The 14,372-nt window shown below is 67.0% G+C and overlaps 2 protein-coding genes across 2 annotated transcripts; both read right to left on the bottom strand.

Moving 5' to 3' along the window:
• Positions 1 to 1,063: 1,063 nt before the first annotated feature.
• TFR2 (transferrin receptor 2) lies at positions 1,064 to 9,278 on the bottom strand. Its single transcript, XM_030970584.1, has 17 exons — positions 9,246 to 9,278; positions 8,968 to 9,157; positions 8,643 to 8,832; positions 7,704 to 7,838; positions 7,368 to 7,473; positions 7,177 to 7,299; positions 5,995 to 6,128; positions 5,543 to 5,709; positions 5,056 to 5,175; positions 4,636 to 4,718; positions 4,489 to 4,552; positions 4,345 to 4,412; positions 4,174 to 4,250; positions 3,690 to 3,774; positions 2,799 to 3,041; positions 1,477 to 1,646; positions 1,064 to 1,253 (listed from the first exon to the last, which is right to left on the bottom strand). Exons 1-17 carry the CDS (start codon positions 9,276 to 9,278, stop codon positions 1,064 to 1,066), a joined length of 2,178 nt encoding a protein of 725 aa, XP_030826444.1.
• Positions 9,279 to 10,913: 1,635 nt separating this feature from the next.
• Positions 10,914 to 12,801, bottom strand: EPO (erythropoietin; the record flags this gene model as incomplete). The annotated part of the gene is made up of 4 exons (XM_030970583.1): positions 10,914 to 11,039; positions 11,484 to 11,648; positions 12,187 to 12,273; positions 12,670 to 12,801. Coding segments are annotated over 4 exons (510 nt in total), but the record flags the coding sequence as incomplete, so codon positions are not given.
• Between the last annotated feature and the right edge of the window lie 1,571 nt (positions 12,802 to 14,372).

Raw genomic sequence — 14,372 nt, 5'->3', positions numbered from 1 at the left:
GCAATGGGGGGCAATGGGGGGCAGTGGGGGGCAGTGGGGGCAATGGGGAATGGGGGGCAATGGGGGGATCTGGGGGGGCACAGAGGGTCTGGGGGCAGCGGGGGCGCGTGGGGTGACCCCCGTGTCCCTCCCCAGGGACCTGCTGCGCATGGGGGTGGCGCTGGCCGGGCAGCAGAGCCCCTCCCCCAAAGGCGACCCCCAGTGCTGACACCACCCCTGGCCACGCCCATGGCAAGATGGCCGCCGGGGAGAGGCGCTAAGGGACACGGATGGATGGGGGAGCAAGATGGCTGCCGGGACAAGATGGCTGCGGGACAAGATGTCCGCCAGGACAAGATGGCCACCAGGACAAGATGGCCACCAATCCAACATGGCTAACCATCCAATATGGCTGCCCATCCAACATGGCTGCCAGGACAATATGGCTGCCAATCCAACATGGCTGCTAATCCAATATGGATGCCAGAACAATAGGGCCACCAGGACAATATGGCTGCCCATCAATATGGCTGCCTTTCCAATATGGCTGCCAATCCAACATGGCCGCCTTTCCAATATGGCTGCCAGGACAATAAAACTCCACCCACCAATGACTTGAGGGGCGGGGCCTGGACAGGGCAGATCTCAGGGGCGTGGCCGCCAATGGGAGTGGCCAAACATGAGTGGGTGTGGCCAACACGGGCATGGCCACATGGGCGTGTCCATAAACGGGCGTGGTCACCGATGGGCGTGGTCACCGATGGGCGTGGCCCCACTGCTTTTATTGTCCCAATTCCGGTCACGGCCAATAAATGCAGCTGATGCAAATGAGGGGGCGGGGCTGTGTCCCCAGGGGCACCCCCGAGCCCCTCCCCCATCCCCAAAGTGTCACCAAGGGCCCCCCCGGCCCCGAGTGTCCCCAAAATCCCCGTTCCTCCCAAAATCCCCGTTCCTGTCCCCAAGGTCCCCCTCGGTGTCCCCAGGGCCACCCCGCTCCCAGCTGTCCCCATAGCCCCACCTGTCCTCCCCAGTGTCCCCAAAGCCACCCCCCGTGTCCCCAAAGCCACCCCCAGTGTCCCCAAGGTCACCCCCCATGTCCCCAAACCCACGTGTCCCCAAGGCCCCCCCAGCCGTCCCCAGCCCCCCCCATGTCCCCGCAGTCCCCGCTGTCCTCGAGGCCCCCCCCGATGTCCCCGATGTCCCCGCTGTCCCCCGCCAGCGCCCCGGCCGTGCCGCGCAGGGTCCAGGCCAGCAGCGCCAGCCGCAGCTGGACACTGTCCCCGAGTGTCCCCTCAGTGTCCCCGAGTGTCCCCTCAGTGTCCCCGAGTGTTCTCTCACTGTCCCCGAAGTGTTCTCTCATTGTCCCCAGGTGTCCCTAGGTTGTCCCCAGCTGTCCCTTTGCTGTCCCCTGGTGTCCCCTCATTGTCCCCAGGTGTCCCCTCATTGTCCCCAGGTGTCCCTTTGCTGACCCCGAAAGTGTTCTCTCATTGTCCCCACGGTGTCCCCGTGCCACCCCCCGGTGTCCCCGTGCCACCCCCCGGTGTCCCCCGCGCTGTCCCCAGCTCGGCCACCAGCGCCGCCAGCGTGTGCCCGCCCCGGCCCAGCAGGACGTGACGGAACGGGGACACCAGAGGGGACACGAACGGGGACAGCAGCGACGCCTCGGCCTGCGGGGACAGACGGACAGATGGACACTGTGAGAGGGACAGAGGGACAGGGACACACGGACAGGGACACAGGGGACACGGTCAGGGGTGGGGACACAGGGACAGGGAGGGACCGGGAGGGGGCAGGGCTGGCACAGAGGTGGCACAGGTGACACAGGTGACCCCGGGTGACCCAAGGTGACGCTCAGGTGATCCCGGGTGACCCCAGGTGACACTCAGGTGACACAGGTGACACTCGGGTGACACTCAGGTGACCCCGGGTGACCCCCAGGTGACACTCAGGTAGCACTCAGGTGACACTCAGGTGACCCCGGTGACCCCGGGTGACACTCAGGTGACACAGGTGACCCCAGCTGACACTCAGGTGACCCCGGGTGACACTCAGGTGACACAGGTGACCCCAGGTGACACTCAGGTGACCCCGGGTGACCCCCAGGTGACACTCAGGTGGCACTCAGGTGGCACTCAGGTGACCCCGGGTGACCCCGGGTGACACTCAGGTGACACAGGTGACCCCAGGTGACCCCGGGTGACCCCGGGTGACACTCAGGTGACACAGGTGACCCCAGGTGACACAGGTGGCACTCACGGCCATATACGGTTAGCCCCGGTTCAGCCTGGTTATACTGGGATATACCGGTTATACGGTTATACGGGGAGATACTGGCGTATACCGGGAGAGACTGGTACTGGGCCAGGTATGTACGGGGAACTGGTTATACTGGTTATACTGGGATATACTGGTTATACTGGTTATACTGGGATATACTGGTTATACTGGTTATACTGGGATATACTGGGATATACTGGGATATACTGGTTATACTGGGATATACTGGTATGTACTGGGATATACTGGGATATACTGGTTATACTGGTTATACTGGTTATACTGGTTATACTGGTTTATACTGGAATATACTGGGATATACTGGGGGGGACTGGTCTGTACTGGTCTACACTGCTCTGTACTGGTTTATACTGGTTTATACTGGGATATACTAGTTTATACTGGTTTATACTGGTTTATACTGGGGGGGACTGGGAGGGACTGGTCTGTACTGGTCTACACTGCTCTGTACTGGTCTATAATGGTTTATACCGGTCTATACTGGTCTGTACTGATCTGTACTGGTCCATACTGGTCCGTACTGGTCCATACTGGTTTACACGCACCTGCAGCGGCGCCAGCTGCCGCACCAGCGCGTCCCCGATGGCCGCGGGCTCCAGCGGCAGCCGCGGGTCGTGGCCCAGGCGGAGCAGGAGCTGCGCGGCCACGGCGGCCACGGCGCGGGCCACGGCGGGGAGGCGGCCCCGCAGCCGCGCTCCGAGCCGCGACAGGGTGTCCTCGGGGGTGCCCAGGGCCGCGCGGGCGCTGCCGCTGCCGCCCGGAGCCTGCGGGGACATGGGGGACACTGTCACATGGGGGGACACCGGGGACAACGGGGACACAGGGACATGGGGGGACACCGGGGACAACGGGGACATTGTCACATGGGGGGACACCGGGGACACCGGGGACACAGGGACATGGGGACACAGGGACACCGGGGACATTGTCACATGGGGGGACACCGGGGGACAACAGGGACACGGTCACACAGGGACACCGGGGACACAGGGACATGGGGACACAGGGACACCGGGGACATTGTCACATGGGGGGACACCGGGGGACAGTGGGGGACACGGTCACAGGGGACACGGTCACACAGGGACATGGTCACACAGGGACATTGCCACACAGGGACATGGGGACACAGGGACACTGTCACATGAGGGGACACCAGGGAGGACACGGGTACAGGGGGACACGAGCTGTGGGGACGTGGGGAGACATTGGGGACACAGAGGGGACAGAGGGGACTTGGTCACGGAGAGCACACAGGGACACGGTCCGGACATGGGGACAGCCGAGGACAAGGACAGGGGGACACAGGGGAGGGGTGGGAATGCTTGGTGACACTTGGTGACATCGGGGATCACCCTGGGGACACCTGGGGACACTTTGGGGACATTTTGGGGACGCTTTGGGGGTCTCACCTCATCGAAGCCGAGCTCCAGCGCCGGGACCCCCGCGGCTGCCGTGAAGGGGAAGGCACCGCTCTCGGGGGGCAGGGGGCGGATCCTGGGGGACAGACGGACACGGGTGGGGCAGGGGGACACCTGAGGGTGTCCCCAGGTGTCCCCAGGTGTCCCCAGGTGTGTCCCAGGTGTGCCCAGGTGTGCCCAGGTGTGTCCCAGGTGTGCCCAGGTGTCCCCAGGTGTGCCCAGGTGTGTCCCCAGGTGTCCCCAGGTGTGTCCCAGGTGTCCCCAGGTGTCCTCAGGTGTGCCCCCAGGTGTGCCCAGGTGTCCCCAGGTGTGCCCAGGTGTGCCCCCAGGTGTGCCCAGGTGTGTCCCCAGGTGTCCCCAGGTGTGTCCCCAGGTGTCCCCCCAGGTGTGCCCAGGTGTGTCCCCAGGTGTCCCCAGGTGTGCCCCCAGGTGTCCCCAGGTGTGCCCAGGTGTGCCCAGGTGTGTCCCCACTCACACGTCGCTCTCCCAGCCCCGCCCCGGCCGCCGCAGCTGCTCCAGGAGGGATTTCCCGCCCTCGTTGGGGCTCTCCACCTTTGGTTGGGGGAGGGGCGGTGACGTGGGGGGGAGGGGCTGCCCTTCCCCCACCCCTCCGTCCCCTCCCCCCCCCGCCCCGCCCCTCCCCCACCTGCTCCAGGGCGCTCTCGATCAGCGGCCCCAGGGTGGGGCTGGTCCGGACCACGAAGCGATCGGCGCCTGGGGGGGGGGAGGGGTCAGGGGGGGGGAGGGGCGGGGACCCCCCCTCAAATCCCCGGTTGGGGGAGGGGCGCACCCAGCACGGGCCGGTCCAGGCTGACGTAGGCGGCGACTTTGGTGTGCAGGAGGTCGGGGTAGCCCTGGGGGGAGGGGCGGGGTCACGGCGGGGTCACGGGGGGTCACGGCGGGGTCACGGGGGTCACGGGGGTCACCCCGGGGTCACCTCGAGCCACTCGGTGGCGCCCAGGTGCCCGAACTCGGCGCCGTCCCAGCTGACGAAGAGGAGCGTCCGGCGGAGCTGGAACCCTGGGGGAAGGGCCGGGGGGCGGGGCAGGGGCGGGGTCAGGGGGAAGGGGAGGACCCCTCCCAATGAGGGAGGGGCACCCAAAGGTGGGGGAGACCCCCCCCAAAATTAGGGGGGAGCACCCAAGGGAGGGGAAATTCATGCCTGGCCCCTCCCCCCATGGCCCCGCCCCTGTTTGGGAACCGCCCCCTCGCTGATGGCCCCTCCCCCACCCTCGGAAGCCCCGCCCCCCTCAGTTTGGGAAAACCCAAATTCCCCGATTTCCCCAAATTTCCCAATTTCAGCCGCACCCCAAATCGGGGACCCCGCCCCGCTCAGCCCCGGCCCCGCCCCTCTCACCCTCTCGGCCAATGGCGGCGAAGAACTGGGCGAGCTCCAGCAGGAGGGCGGTGCCCACACCCGAGGCCGCCGCCCCTGGCCCCAGCGAATCGCGTTGGGCCCCCACGATGATGTAACAGTCTGGGCGGGGCCGCCGTCAGCGAGGCCACGCCCACTCCCACCAGCTCTGAACCCCATTGGCCACGCCTGTTCATTGCCCCGCCCGCTCTGACCACGCCCAAAAACGAGACCGCATTGGCCACGCCCCACTGACCACACCCACTTCACCCATCCCCATTTTCCTGTCGCCCCGCCCTCCTTTGGCCCCTCCCCTCGCATGACCACGCCCATCTTCTGACCACAACCACCATGACCACGCCCCTTCCAGCACGAGCACACCCACTGACCACACCCACTGACCACACCCAACCTGACGACAAAACCCCCGAGTGACCACACCCCCTCTGGCCCCGCCCCCCCGGCCCCGCCCCCCCGCCCTGCCCCTCACCGGGCTCGAGGCGCCCCCGCAGGGCCCCGAAGACGCTGGTGAGGGTCCCGGGGCACGTCCCCGCCCCCACCCGCAGCCGCAGGCGCCGCCCCCCCGGGCGGGGCCGGAACCGCAGCGACCCCCCCGGGACCCCCCAGCGCGGGGGGGCGAGGGGGGGGCCCAGGGACCTGCGGGGGAGGGGAGAGGGGTGAGACCCCCCCCAGGACCCGGAAATGGGGAGGGGCAGAGGGGATGGGACCCTTTGGGGAGGGGTCCCGGGTTAATTTGGGGAGGGGTCCCGGGTTAATTTAAGGGTTAATGGTTAATTTGGGAGGGGTCTGTGTTAATTTGGGGAGGGGTCTGTGTTACTCTGGGGGTCCCGGGTTAATTTGGGGAGGGGTCTGTGTTAATTTGGGGGTCCCGGGTTAATTTGGGGAGGGGTCTGTGTTAATTTGGGGAAGGGTCTCTCGTACCTCATCAGCCTCATGGCCGTGGCGGCGCTCAGGGGGTGGGCGGGGATCGGGGGCACCCCCGGGGGGGGCCCGGGGGCGTGGCCGCGGAAGGAGGGGAACCCCCGGCTGAAGGGGTCCCCCGCCCCCTCCTGCACCTGGGGGGATATCAGAGACCGAGACCCCTCCCCAAAATACCCCAGAGACCCCCAAATAACCCCCAAAATACCCCAGAGACCCCCAAAATAACCCCCAAATGAACCAAAATACCCCAAATACCCCCCAAAAACACCCAGCGACCCCCCCTCACACCCCGCCCCTCCTTCACCTGGGGGGACATCAGACACTGAGACCCCTCCCCAAAATACCCCAGAGACCCCCAAAATAACCCCCAAAATACCGCGCAGACCCCGCCCCCCATCAGGACAACATGGCTGCTGTTCCAACATGGCTGCCAATCCAACATGGCCACCAATCCAACATGGCTGCCATTCCAATATGGCTGCCTTTCCAACATGGCTGCCAATCCAACATGGCCACCTTTCCAATATGGCTGCCTTTCCAATATGGCTGCCAATCCAACATGGCCACCATTCCAACATGGCTGCCAATCCAATATGGCTGCTGTTCCAATATCGCTGCCTTTCCAACATGGCTGCCTTTCCAATATGGCTGCCGGGACATCAGAGACCGAGACCCCTCCCCAAATACCCCTGACCTGCCCAAAAACCCCCAAAACAACCCCAAAATTCACCCCAGAGACCCCAAACACCCCCCAAAGACCCCCAGCCCCTCCCGCACCTCCCAGCCCCCCCAAATCCGCCCCCCTCCCCCCAGCGCCCCTCCCCCACTCACGTGCAGGGTGGGGGTCGTGCCCCCCCCCAGCCCGGGGCCCCCCCCCGGCCCGGCCGCGTCCCGGGGGTCGGGGTAGAGCAGGACCCCGAGCACCCCGCGTGGAACATGGCCGCCACCTGGGGGCGGGGCGCGGCAATGGGGGCGGGGCACGGCAATGGGGGCGGGGCTTCCACCCAACCCCCATCCCAACCCCCACCCCGATTTTGGGGTCTCACTTTTGGGTTGGGGTCCCTTTCCCCCCAATTTTTGGGGTCTCACCTGTCCAGGTCTCACCTGTTGGGCGGGGCCGTCCCTCCCCAGCCCCTCCCCCAGTTGGTGGGCGGGTCCCCCATGCTGTGGGCGTGTCCGTACCTGTTGGGCGGGGCTGCCCCGCCCCAGCCGCAGCAGCGCCAGGTGTCCCGGCAGCGTCACCCCCCGCGCCCGCAGCTCCGCCAGGTCCTGGGGGCGCCCGTAGTGCCCGTACACCAGCCCGCCCTGCGGGGGGCAGGGGTCAGCTGGCTGGGGTCAGAGGTCACGGGTCACGGGGGTCAGGGGTCACTCACGGTGGCGGTGCCGGGGGCGCTCCAGGCGCAGAACGCTTCCGGGTCCAGCGGGAGCCGCTCCAGCTCCGCCCCCCCCGGCCCCACCCAGGCCAGGGACACCGCCCCCCTGGGGGCAAAGGGCAAAGGTCAGGGGTCAGCTCCGCCCCCCACTGTCCCCAGGGACCTTTGACCTCCTGTGACCCCTCCCCATTGCCCCCCCCCATGACCCCCCAAACCCCCTTGGTGACCCCCATGACCTCCCCATGACCTCCCAGTGACCCAGCAGTGATCTCCACCCCCCCAATGACCTCTGTGACCCCCCAGTGACCCCTGACCCCCCATCTTCCCCCCCATTACCGGACTGGGAGGGGGAGGGGCTGGGGGCGGCTCCAGGCCCGGCTCAGCCCCGCCCCTGCCATGGCGCTCAGCACTGATTGGGCGAGAGCTCGGCCACGCCCCGAACCCGCCCCGTGCGGCCCCGAGCTGACCTCCCTGCGGGGAAGGGGCGGGCGTCACACAGGGGTCACAGCGGGGTCAGGGGTCACAGGGGTCACAGGGGGTAGCAGTGGTCAGGGATGGTCAGTGATGGTCAGTGGTCACTCATTGGTCACTCAGCGGTCAGTGGTCACTCAGCGGTCAGTGGTCACTCATTGGTCACTCATGGTCACTCAGCGGTCAGTGGTCACTCAGTGGTCACTCAGTGGTCACTCAGCGGTCAGTGGTCACTCAGAGGTCAGTGGTCACTCGGTGGTCACTCAGTGGTCACTCAGCGGTCAGCGGTCACTGTTGGTCACTCAGTGGTCACTCAGCAGTCAGTGGTCACTCATTGGTCACTCATGGTCACTCAGCGGTCAGCGGTCACTCAGCGGTCAGTGGTCACTGTTGGTCACTCAGTGGTCACTCAGCGGTCAGTGGTCACTGGTGGTCACTCAGTGGTCACTCAGTGGTCACTGTTGGTCACTCAGCGGTCACTCAGCGGTCAGTGGTCACTGTTGGTCACTCAGTGGTCACTGTTGTCACTCGGGTCACTCAGCGGTCACTCAGCGGTCAGTGGTCACTGTTGGTCACTCAGTGGTCACTCAGCGGTCAGTGGTCACTCAGCGGTCACTCAGTGGTCACTCATTGGTCACTCATGGTCACTCAGCGGTCAGTGGTCACTCATTGGTCACTCAGTGGTCACTCAGCGGTCACTGCGGTCACTCAGCGGTCGTGGTCACTCAGCGGTCAGTGGTCACTGTTGGTCACTCAGTGGTCACTCAGTGGTCAGCGGTCACTCAGCGGTCAGTGGTCACTCACCTGGCCCACTGCTCCACCCTCTCCTCCCTCAGGTGTCGCCGCAGCAGCTCCCGCAGGCGGGGCCGGGGGGGCGGAGCCTCCGCGCTGGCCCCGCCCCAAACCAAATCGGGGGTGGAGCCTCCCGGGAGAGGCCCCGCCCCCACGGCCCCGCCCTTGCAGGGGGTGTGGCCAAGGCCGGCAACCAACAGCCCTGGGGGTGGGGTCACAGGGGGCGGGGTCAGAGTGGGTGGAGTCACAGAGGGGAGGGGTTACTGGGGTGGGGTCACAGGGGGTGGGGTCACAGAGGGGCAGAGCCCCCAGTGGGCGTGGCCCCGGACTCCCGTACCCAATAGGAACGCGGTGGCCGAGCCCAGGGCCAGCGTGGCCAGGGGGTGGAGCCAGGGGCGTGGTCTGCGCCGGGGGCGTGTCCGGGGGCGCGGCAGCCGCACCATTGGCTCCGCCCCCTCCTCCTCCTCCTCCCTCCCCTCGCGGGGGTTCCTGTGCCGGGAATAGGAGACGGGACCCCCCCCGGGGGGCTGGGGGGGGTCAGGACCCCCGAATTGGGGAGGGGGAGGGGTCAGGACCCCCCGAAATGGGGGGAGGGGAGAGGGGGAGGGGCTTTACCCGTCCGTGGAAGCAGCGACGCAGCGTCTCCATGGCAACCGGGGGGGTCTGGGGGGTCCCGGGGGGGTCAGGGGGGTCCCGGGTGTATTTTGGGGTCTCTGGGGATATTTTAGGGTCCCTGGGGGGGTCCCGGGGGTCCCCAGGTGCTGCGGTTCCCCTCCCCCCCCCCCAGGTCAGACTTTGCCCCGGGCGGACTTTGCCCCTCCCCCACCCCAAACCTGCGCCCCCCCCGCCCCCAACCCCCCCTGAGCCCCCCCGGGGTGACCCCCGACCCCCCCTGAGCCCCCCAAACCCCCCAAAAATCCCCAAAATGCCCCAAAATGCCCCAAATCCCCGGCCCCGCTCACCCGCGGCCGCCGGAGCCGCACTGGCTCCGCCCCCACAGGTGAGAAAAAGGGGCGGGGCCTGAGCGGGGGGCGGGACCAGCGGTGCTGGGAAAGGGGCGTGGTTTGAGGATAAACGGGCGTGGTTTGTGGATGAAATGGGCGTGGTTTGTTCATGAATGGGTGTGGTTTGTAGGGGGCGTGGCCGATGGAGGCCCCGCCCCGGCGCCGCCCGGTCCCGGCGGGGATTGGCTGGGCCTGGGGGGTTCGGGGGGATTTGGGGGGATTTGGGGGGATTTGGGGAATTTTGTGGGATTTCGGGGGTGTCAGGGATGCTCGGGGGGCGGCTCAGAGGGTTTGGGGTCCCATTTTTGGGTCCCGTGCATTTGGGGGTCCTGTTTGCAGGGGCCCGTTTGGGGGTCCCGGCTTTGGGGGTCCCTTTCGGGGGTCCCGGGGATTTTGGGGGTCTCAGTTTTGGGTCCCATTGAATTTGGGGGTCCCGTTCAGGGGTCCCGGGGATTTTGGGGGTCCCGTTTGGGGGTCCCCGCGCAGCCATTCTCGGGGAAGGGGTCTCATAAATATTCTCGTGTTTGCATTAAGTTACATGGGAGGGGGCGGGGTCTCCCCTGAGTGACAGCTGTCAATCAATCACCCGCGGGGCCTGGGCAGACCAGGGCGCTCAGGCGGGGGGGATGACTGACAGCTGTCAATCACCTGCCGGCGCGTGCAACGTGCCGGGGGGAGGGGAGGGGATGCTGATGGCTCCTGGTGCTGGTGATTGACAGCTGTCAGTGCTGGTGATTGACGGCTGACAGTCCTGGTGATTGACAGCTGTCAGTGCTCGTGATTGACGGCTGACAGTCCTGGTGATTGACAGCTGTCAGTCCTGGTGATTGACGGCTATCAGTCCTGGTGACTGGGGGCTGTCCGTGATGATTGGCAGCTGATGGTGATGATTGACAGGTGCTGATGATGACTGGCAGCTCTCCGTGCTGATTGACAGCTGTCAGTGCTGACAGCTATTGATAATGATTGGCAGCTGTGTGTGATGATTGACATGTGGCGGCAGTGATTGACAGCTGTCCACAGTGATTGATGTCTGTCTCTGTCGGTGATTGACAGCTGCTGACAGTGATGATTGACAGCTGCCTGGGGTTTTTGACAGCTGCCTCTGGTGAGTGATTGACAGCTGCCAGCGGTGAATAACAGCTGCTGACGGTGATGATTGGCAGCTGTCTCTGATGATTGACAGCTGCTGACGGTGATGATTGGCAGCAGTCCCCAGCAGTGACTGACAGCCGTTTCCGTTGATGATTGACAGCTGTCCCCAGCGGTGACGGGCGGCTCACCTGGGGCAGGTGTCGGCCAGGTAGAGCCGCACCTTCCCGCGCAGGAAGCGGCTCAGGACCCCCAGGAGCCGGGGGAGGGTCCGGACCCGCACGGGGGCGGGGGGCGACGGCGGGGGCGGGGCCTGCGGGGAGGGGCGGGGTCAGGGCGACACGGACCGCCCCCAAAAACCCCAAAAACCCCAAAACCCCCCAAAAACCCCAAAAACCCCCAAAACCCCAAAAACCCCAAAAACCCCCAAAACCCCAAGACTCTCCCGGACTCCCAACACTCCCCAAACCTCACTGGAGCCTCTAAAACCCCTCAAACCCCCCAAATCTCGCTCCAATCCCCCCAGGACCCCCCAGATCCCTCCCAAACACCCCCCAGGACCCCCATAAATCCCCCCCAAATCCCCCCAAATCCCCCGACTTCCGCCAAATCCCCCGGTTACCGGCGCGGGCAGCCCCCGCAGCAGCCGCGCCAGGCTCCAACCCCCCCAAATCCCCCCAGGACCCCCCGATTTCGCCCCAAATCCCCCCCAAACCCCCCCAGTTTCCCCCCATAAGCCCCGCGATCCGCCGGTTACCGGCGCGGGCAGCCCCCGCAGCAGCCGCGCCAGGCTCCGCGCCGCTCCGTACGCCCGGTCCAGGCTCGGCCGCACCCGCGGGTCCTGCAGCAGCTCCCGCGCCCGCAGCACCGCGGCCGCCAGCGCCGCCTGGCCCCGCGCCACCTCCTGCGCGCGGGACCCCGCCTGCGAGCGGCACCGGCCACAGCGGCGCGGCCGTCAGCGGGGACTCTTCCCCCGATTTTTCCCGATTTCCCCCCATTTTCCCCGATTTTCCCTGATATCCTCCGACTTTCCCTGATTTTTCCCAATTTTTCCCAATTTTCCCTGATTTTCCCCCCATTTTCCACAATTTTTCCCAATTTTCCCTGATTTTTCCCCGACTTTACAAAATTCTCCCGGATTTTCACGATTTTTTCCCAATTTTCCCCCGATTTCCCCAATTTTTCCCGATTTCCCCCAACTGTCCCCCGATTTTTCCCGATTTTCCCTGATTTTTCCCGATTTCCCCCCATTTTCCCCATTGTCTGCATTTTTTCCCTATTTCCCGGGATTTCCCCCATTTTTTCCCTATTTCCCGGGATTTCCCCCATTTTTCCCCGATTTCCCGGGATTTCCTCCATTTTTTCCCAATTTCCCGGCATTTCCCCGCCGTTTCCCTCGGTTTTCCCCCATTTCTCCGCGTTTTTCCCGATTTCCCGGGATTTTCCCCATCCCCACTCACGTCCAGGCTCCGCCACAGGTTGAAGTTGACGCCGGGGTCGGGGACAGCGACGGCCTCGGGGAGGTCACAGTGGGGGCCGCACCCGGCCTGGGGGGGACACACGCGGTGACACCCCCGAGGGGACCCCGCGTCCCCCCCCGTGTCCCCTCCCGTGTCCCCAACGCCCCCGGGGTCCCCAAGCCCCCCCAATGTCCCTGAGACCCCCAGTGTCCCCACATTCCCCGATGTCCCCGCTGTCCCCAATGTCCTCACGTCCCCCTGACGTCCCCAAGCCCCCGCTGTCCCCTCTGTCCCCGAGCCCCCGATGTCCCCGATGTCACCACGCCCCCTCAATGTCCCCACGCCCCCCTGCTGTCCCCGCTGTCGCCAAAGTCCCCACGCCCCGCGATGTCCCCACGCCCCCCGATGTCCCCAGACCCCTCAATGTGCCCACATCCCCCCGCTGTCCCCTCGATGTCCCCGCTGTCCCCGCTGTCCCCTGACCGTGCCGCGCTCGGCGTCGCGCGCCTCCAGGATGAAGCGCTCCATCACTCGGGGGTCGCAGAGCGAGGGGGGGCCCTCGGGGGGGGGCTGGGGGCGCCCCGGGACCCCCAACAGCAGCAGCAGCAGCAGCGAGCACAGCCCTGGGGGACACGGGGGGTCAATGGGGACACGGGGACAGCCCGGGGGACAGCCCCGGCAAAGGGGGACATCCCCAGGGGGATGGGAACACGGGGACATCCCCGGGACACGGGGACATCCTGGGGGACACCGGGACATCCTCGGGAACGGGGACACGGGGACATCCCGGGAATGGGGACACGGGGACACCACGAGGGACACGGGGACATCCCCCGGGACCCCGCGGCCCCGGGATACTGGAGAGCCCCCGCTCACCTGAGTGTCCCCCTCACCTGAGTGCCCCGCCCCCCGGCTCTCGGTGGACCCCGGGACCCCCGACACACCTGGGACACCCCCCGCGTGGTGTGTCCGTGCCGGCCACCTGAGCGCGCGGGACACACCTGGGGACCCCCAACCCCCCCCTCACCTGCGCCCCCGCCCCTCCCGGTACCGCCGCGCACGTGGGTGCCCCCCCTGCCCCGCACACCTGCCCCCCCCCGGCGCCCCCCGCTCACTCACCCGCCGCCCCCATGGCCGGCTGCTCATGGCCCGGGGGTCCCTGGTGGCCGTCCCGGGGCTGTCCCGTCCCCGCCGCGTCCCCCGGCCCCGGCCCCGGTTAATGTTTGATCCGAGGGGCCGCGGGGCCGGAAGGGCCCTTGGGGGGGGGGGGTTCCATCCGCTCCCCCCGCGCCCCCCCCAGCCCGTCGAGGAAAAGGCAGCGCCGGGCGCAGCACGTCGGCCCCTGGCCACGGGCCACCCCCGGGCGCCGGACAGGCGGGGGGGACACGGGGGACACCGCGGGGACAGGGAGCGGGGAGCCGGGCACGGGGGTGTGCGGGCGGGGAGACACGGAGGGGACACGGGGACAGGGGGACAGAGGGACATGGGGCAGGAAAAGGGGGTGACACGGGCATGGGGAATGGGGGGACACGGTGGGGACACGGGGGGACACGTGGGGGATGTGGGGAGCCGGGCACGGAGGTGTGGGAATGGGGGGACACGGAGGGGACGCAGGGACCCGGAGGGGACAGGGACACACAGGGGACACAGGGGACACAGGGATGGGGGACACGGGGACGTGAGGAGCTGGGCACGGAGGTGTGCGAATAGGGGGACACAGAGGGGGACAGGGTGGGGACACACAGGGACACACAGGGACAAGGAGCCGGTTTGGGGACGAGGGGACAGAAGTGGGGACAGAACTGGGGACAGGGGCGCGGGGAGTTGGGGACACACGGGGACAGGGAGAGCAGCACGGGGGGGAACACGGCAGCAACGTCCCGGGCACGGGGACACAGGGGATGGGGACACAAGCGGGGACACGGCGGTGGCAGAGCGGGCGCGGGGACGGCGACACGGGGACGGCGACACGGGGACACGGCTGGGGACAGCCCCGGGCCGTGGGAGCGCGGTGACACGCGCACGGGGCCACGGGGACGCGCCAGGCCGGGGGATCCCGGGATCCCCCCGGGCCCGGCGGAAGCGGCCGAACAATGGGGCAGCGTCACTGTCGCCGTCACCGTCCCCGCCGCCAGCGCCACCGCGGCCCCGGGGGCGGCCCCGGGGACCCCCGGCCCGGGGGAGGC

The sequence above is a fragment of the Camarhynchus parvulus genome, unplaced genomic scaffold (assembly GCF_901933205.1).
Source record: "Camarhynchus parvulus unplaced genomic scaffold, STF_HiC, whole genome shotgun sequence".
Lineage (NCBI taxonomy): Eukaryota > Metazoa > Chordata > Aves > Passeriformes > Thraupidae > Camarhynchus > Camarhynchus parvulus.
This window is presented reverse-complemented; position numbering and strand designations above follow the sequence as displayed.

What these genes read in the sequence shown, in the direction of transcription:
- TFR2 (XM_030970584.1), bottom strand. Translation starts at nt 9,278, where the DNA reads ATGGAGACGCTGCGTCGCTGCTTCCACGGACGG. An exon ending in GGGGCAGCCCCGCCCAACAG is followed by an intron (nt 6,129 to 7,176) that starts GTACGGACACGC and finishes ATATCCCCCCAG; the next exon opens with GTGCAGGAGGGGGCGGGGGA. An exon ending in TCGAGAGCGCCCTGGAGCAG is followed by an intron (nt 4,251 to 4,344) that starts GTGGGGGAGGGG and finishes CCCCAACCAAAG; the next exon opens with GTGGAGAGCCCCAACGAGGG.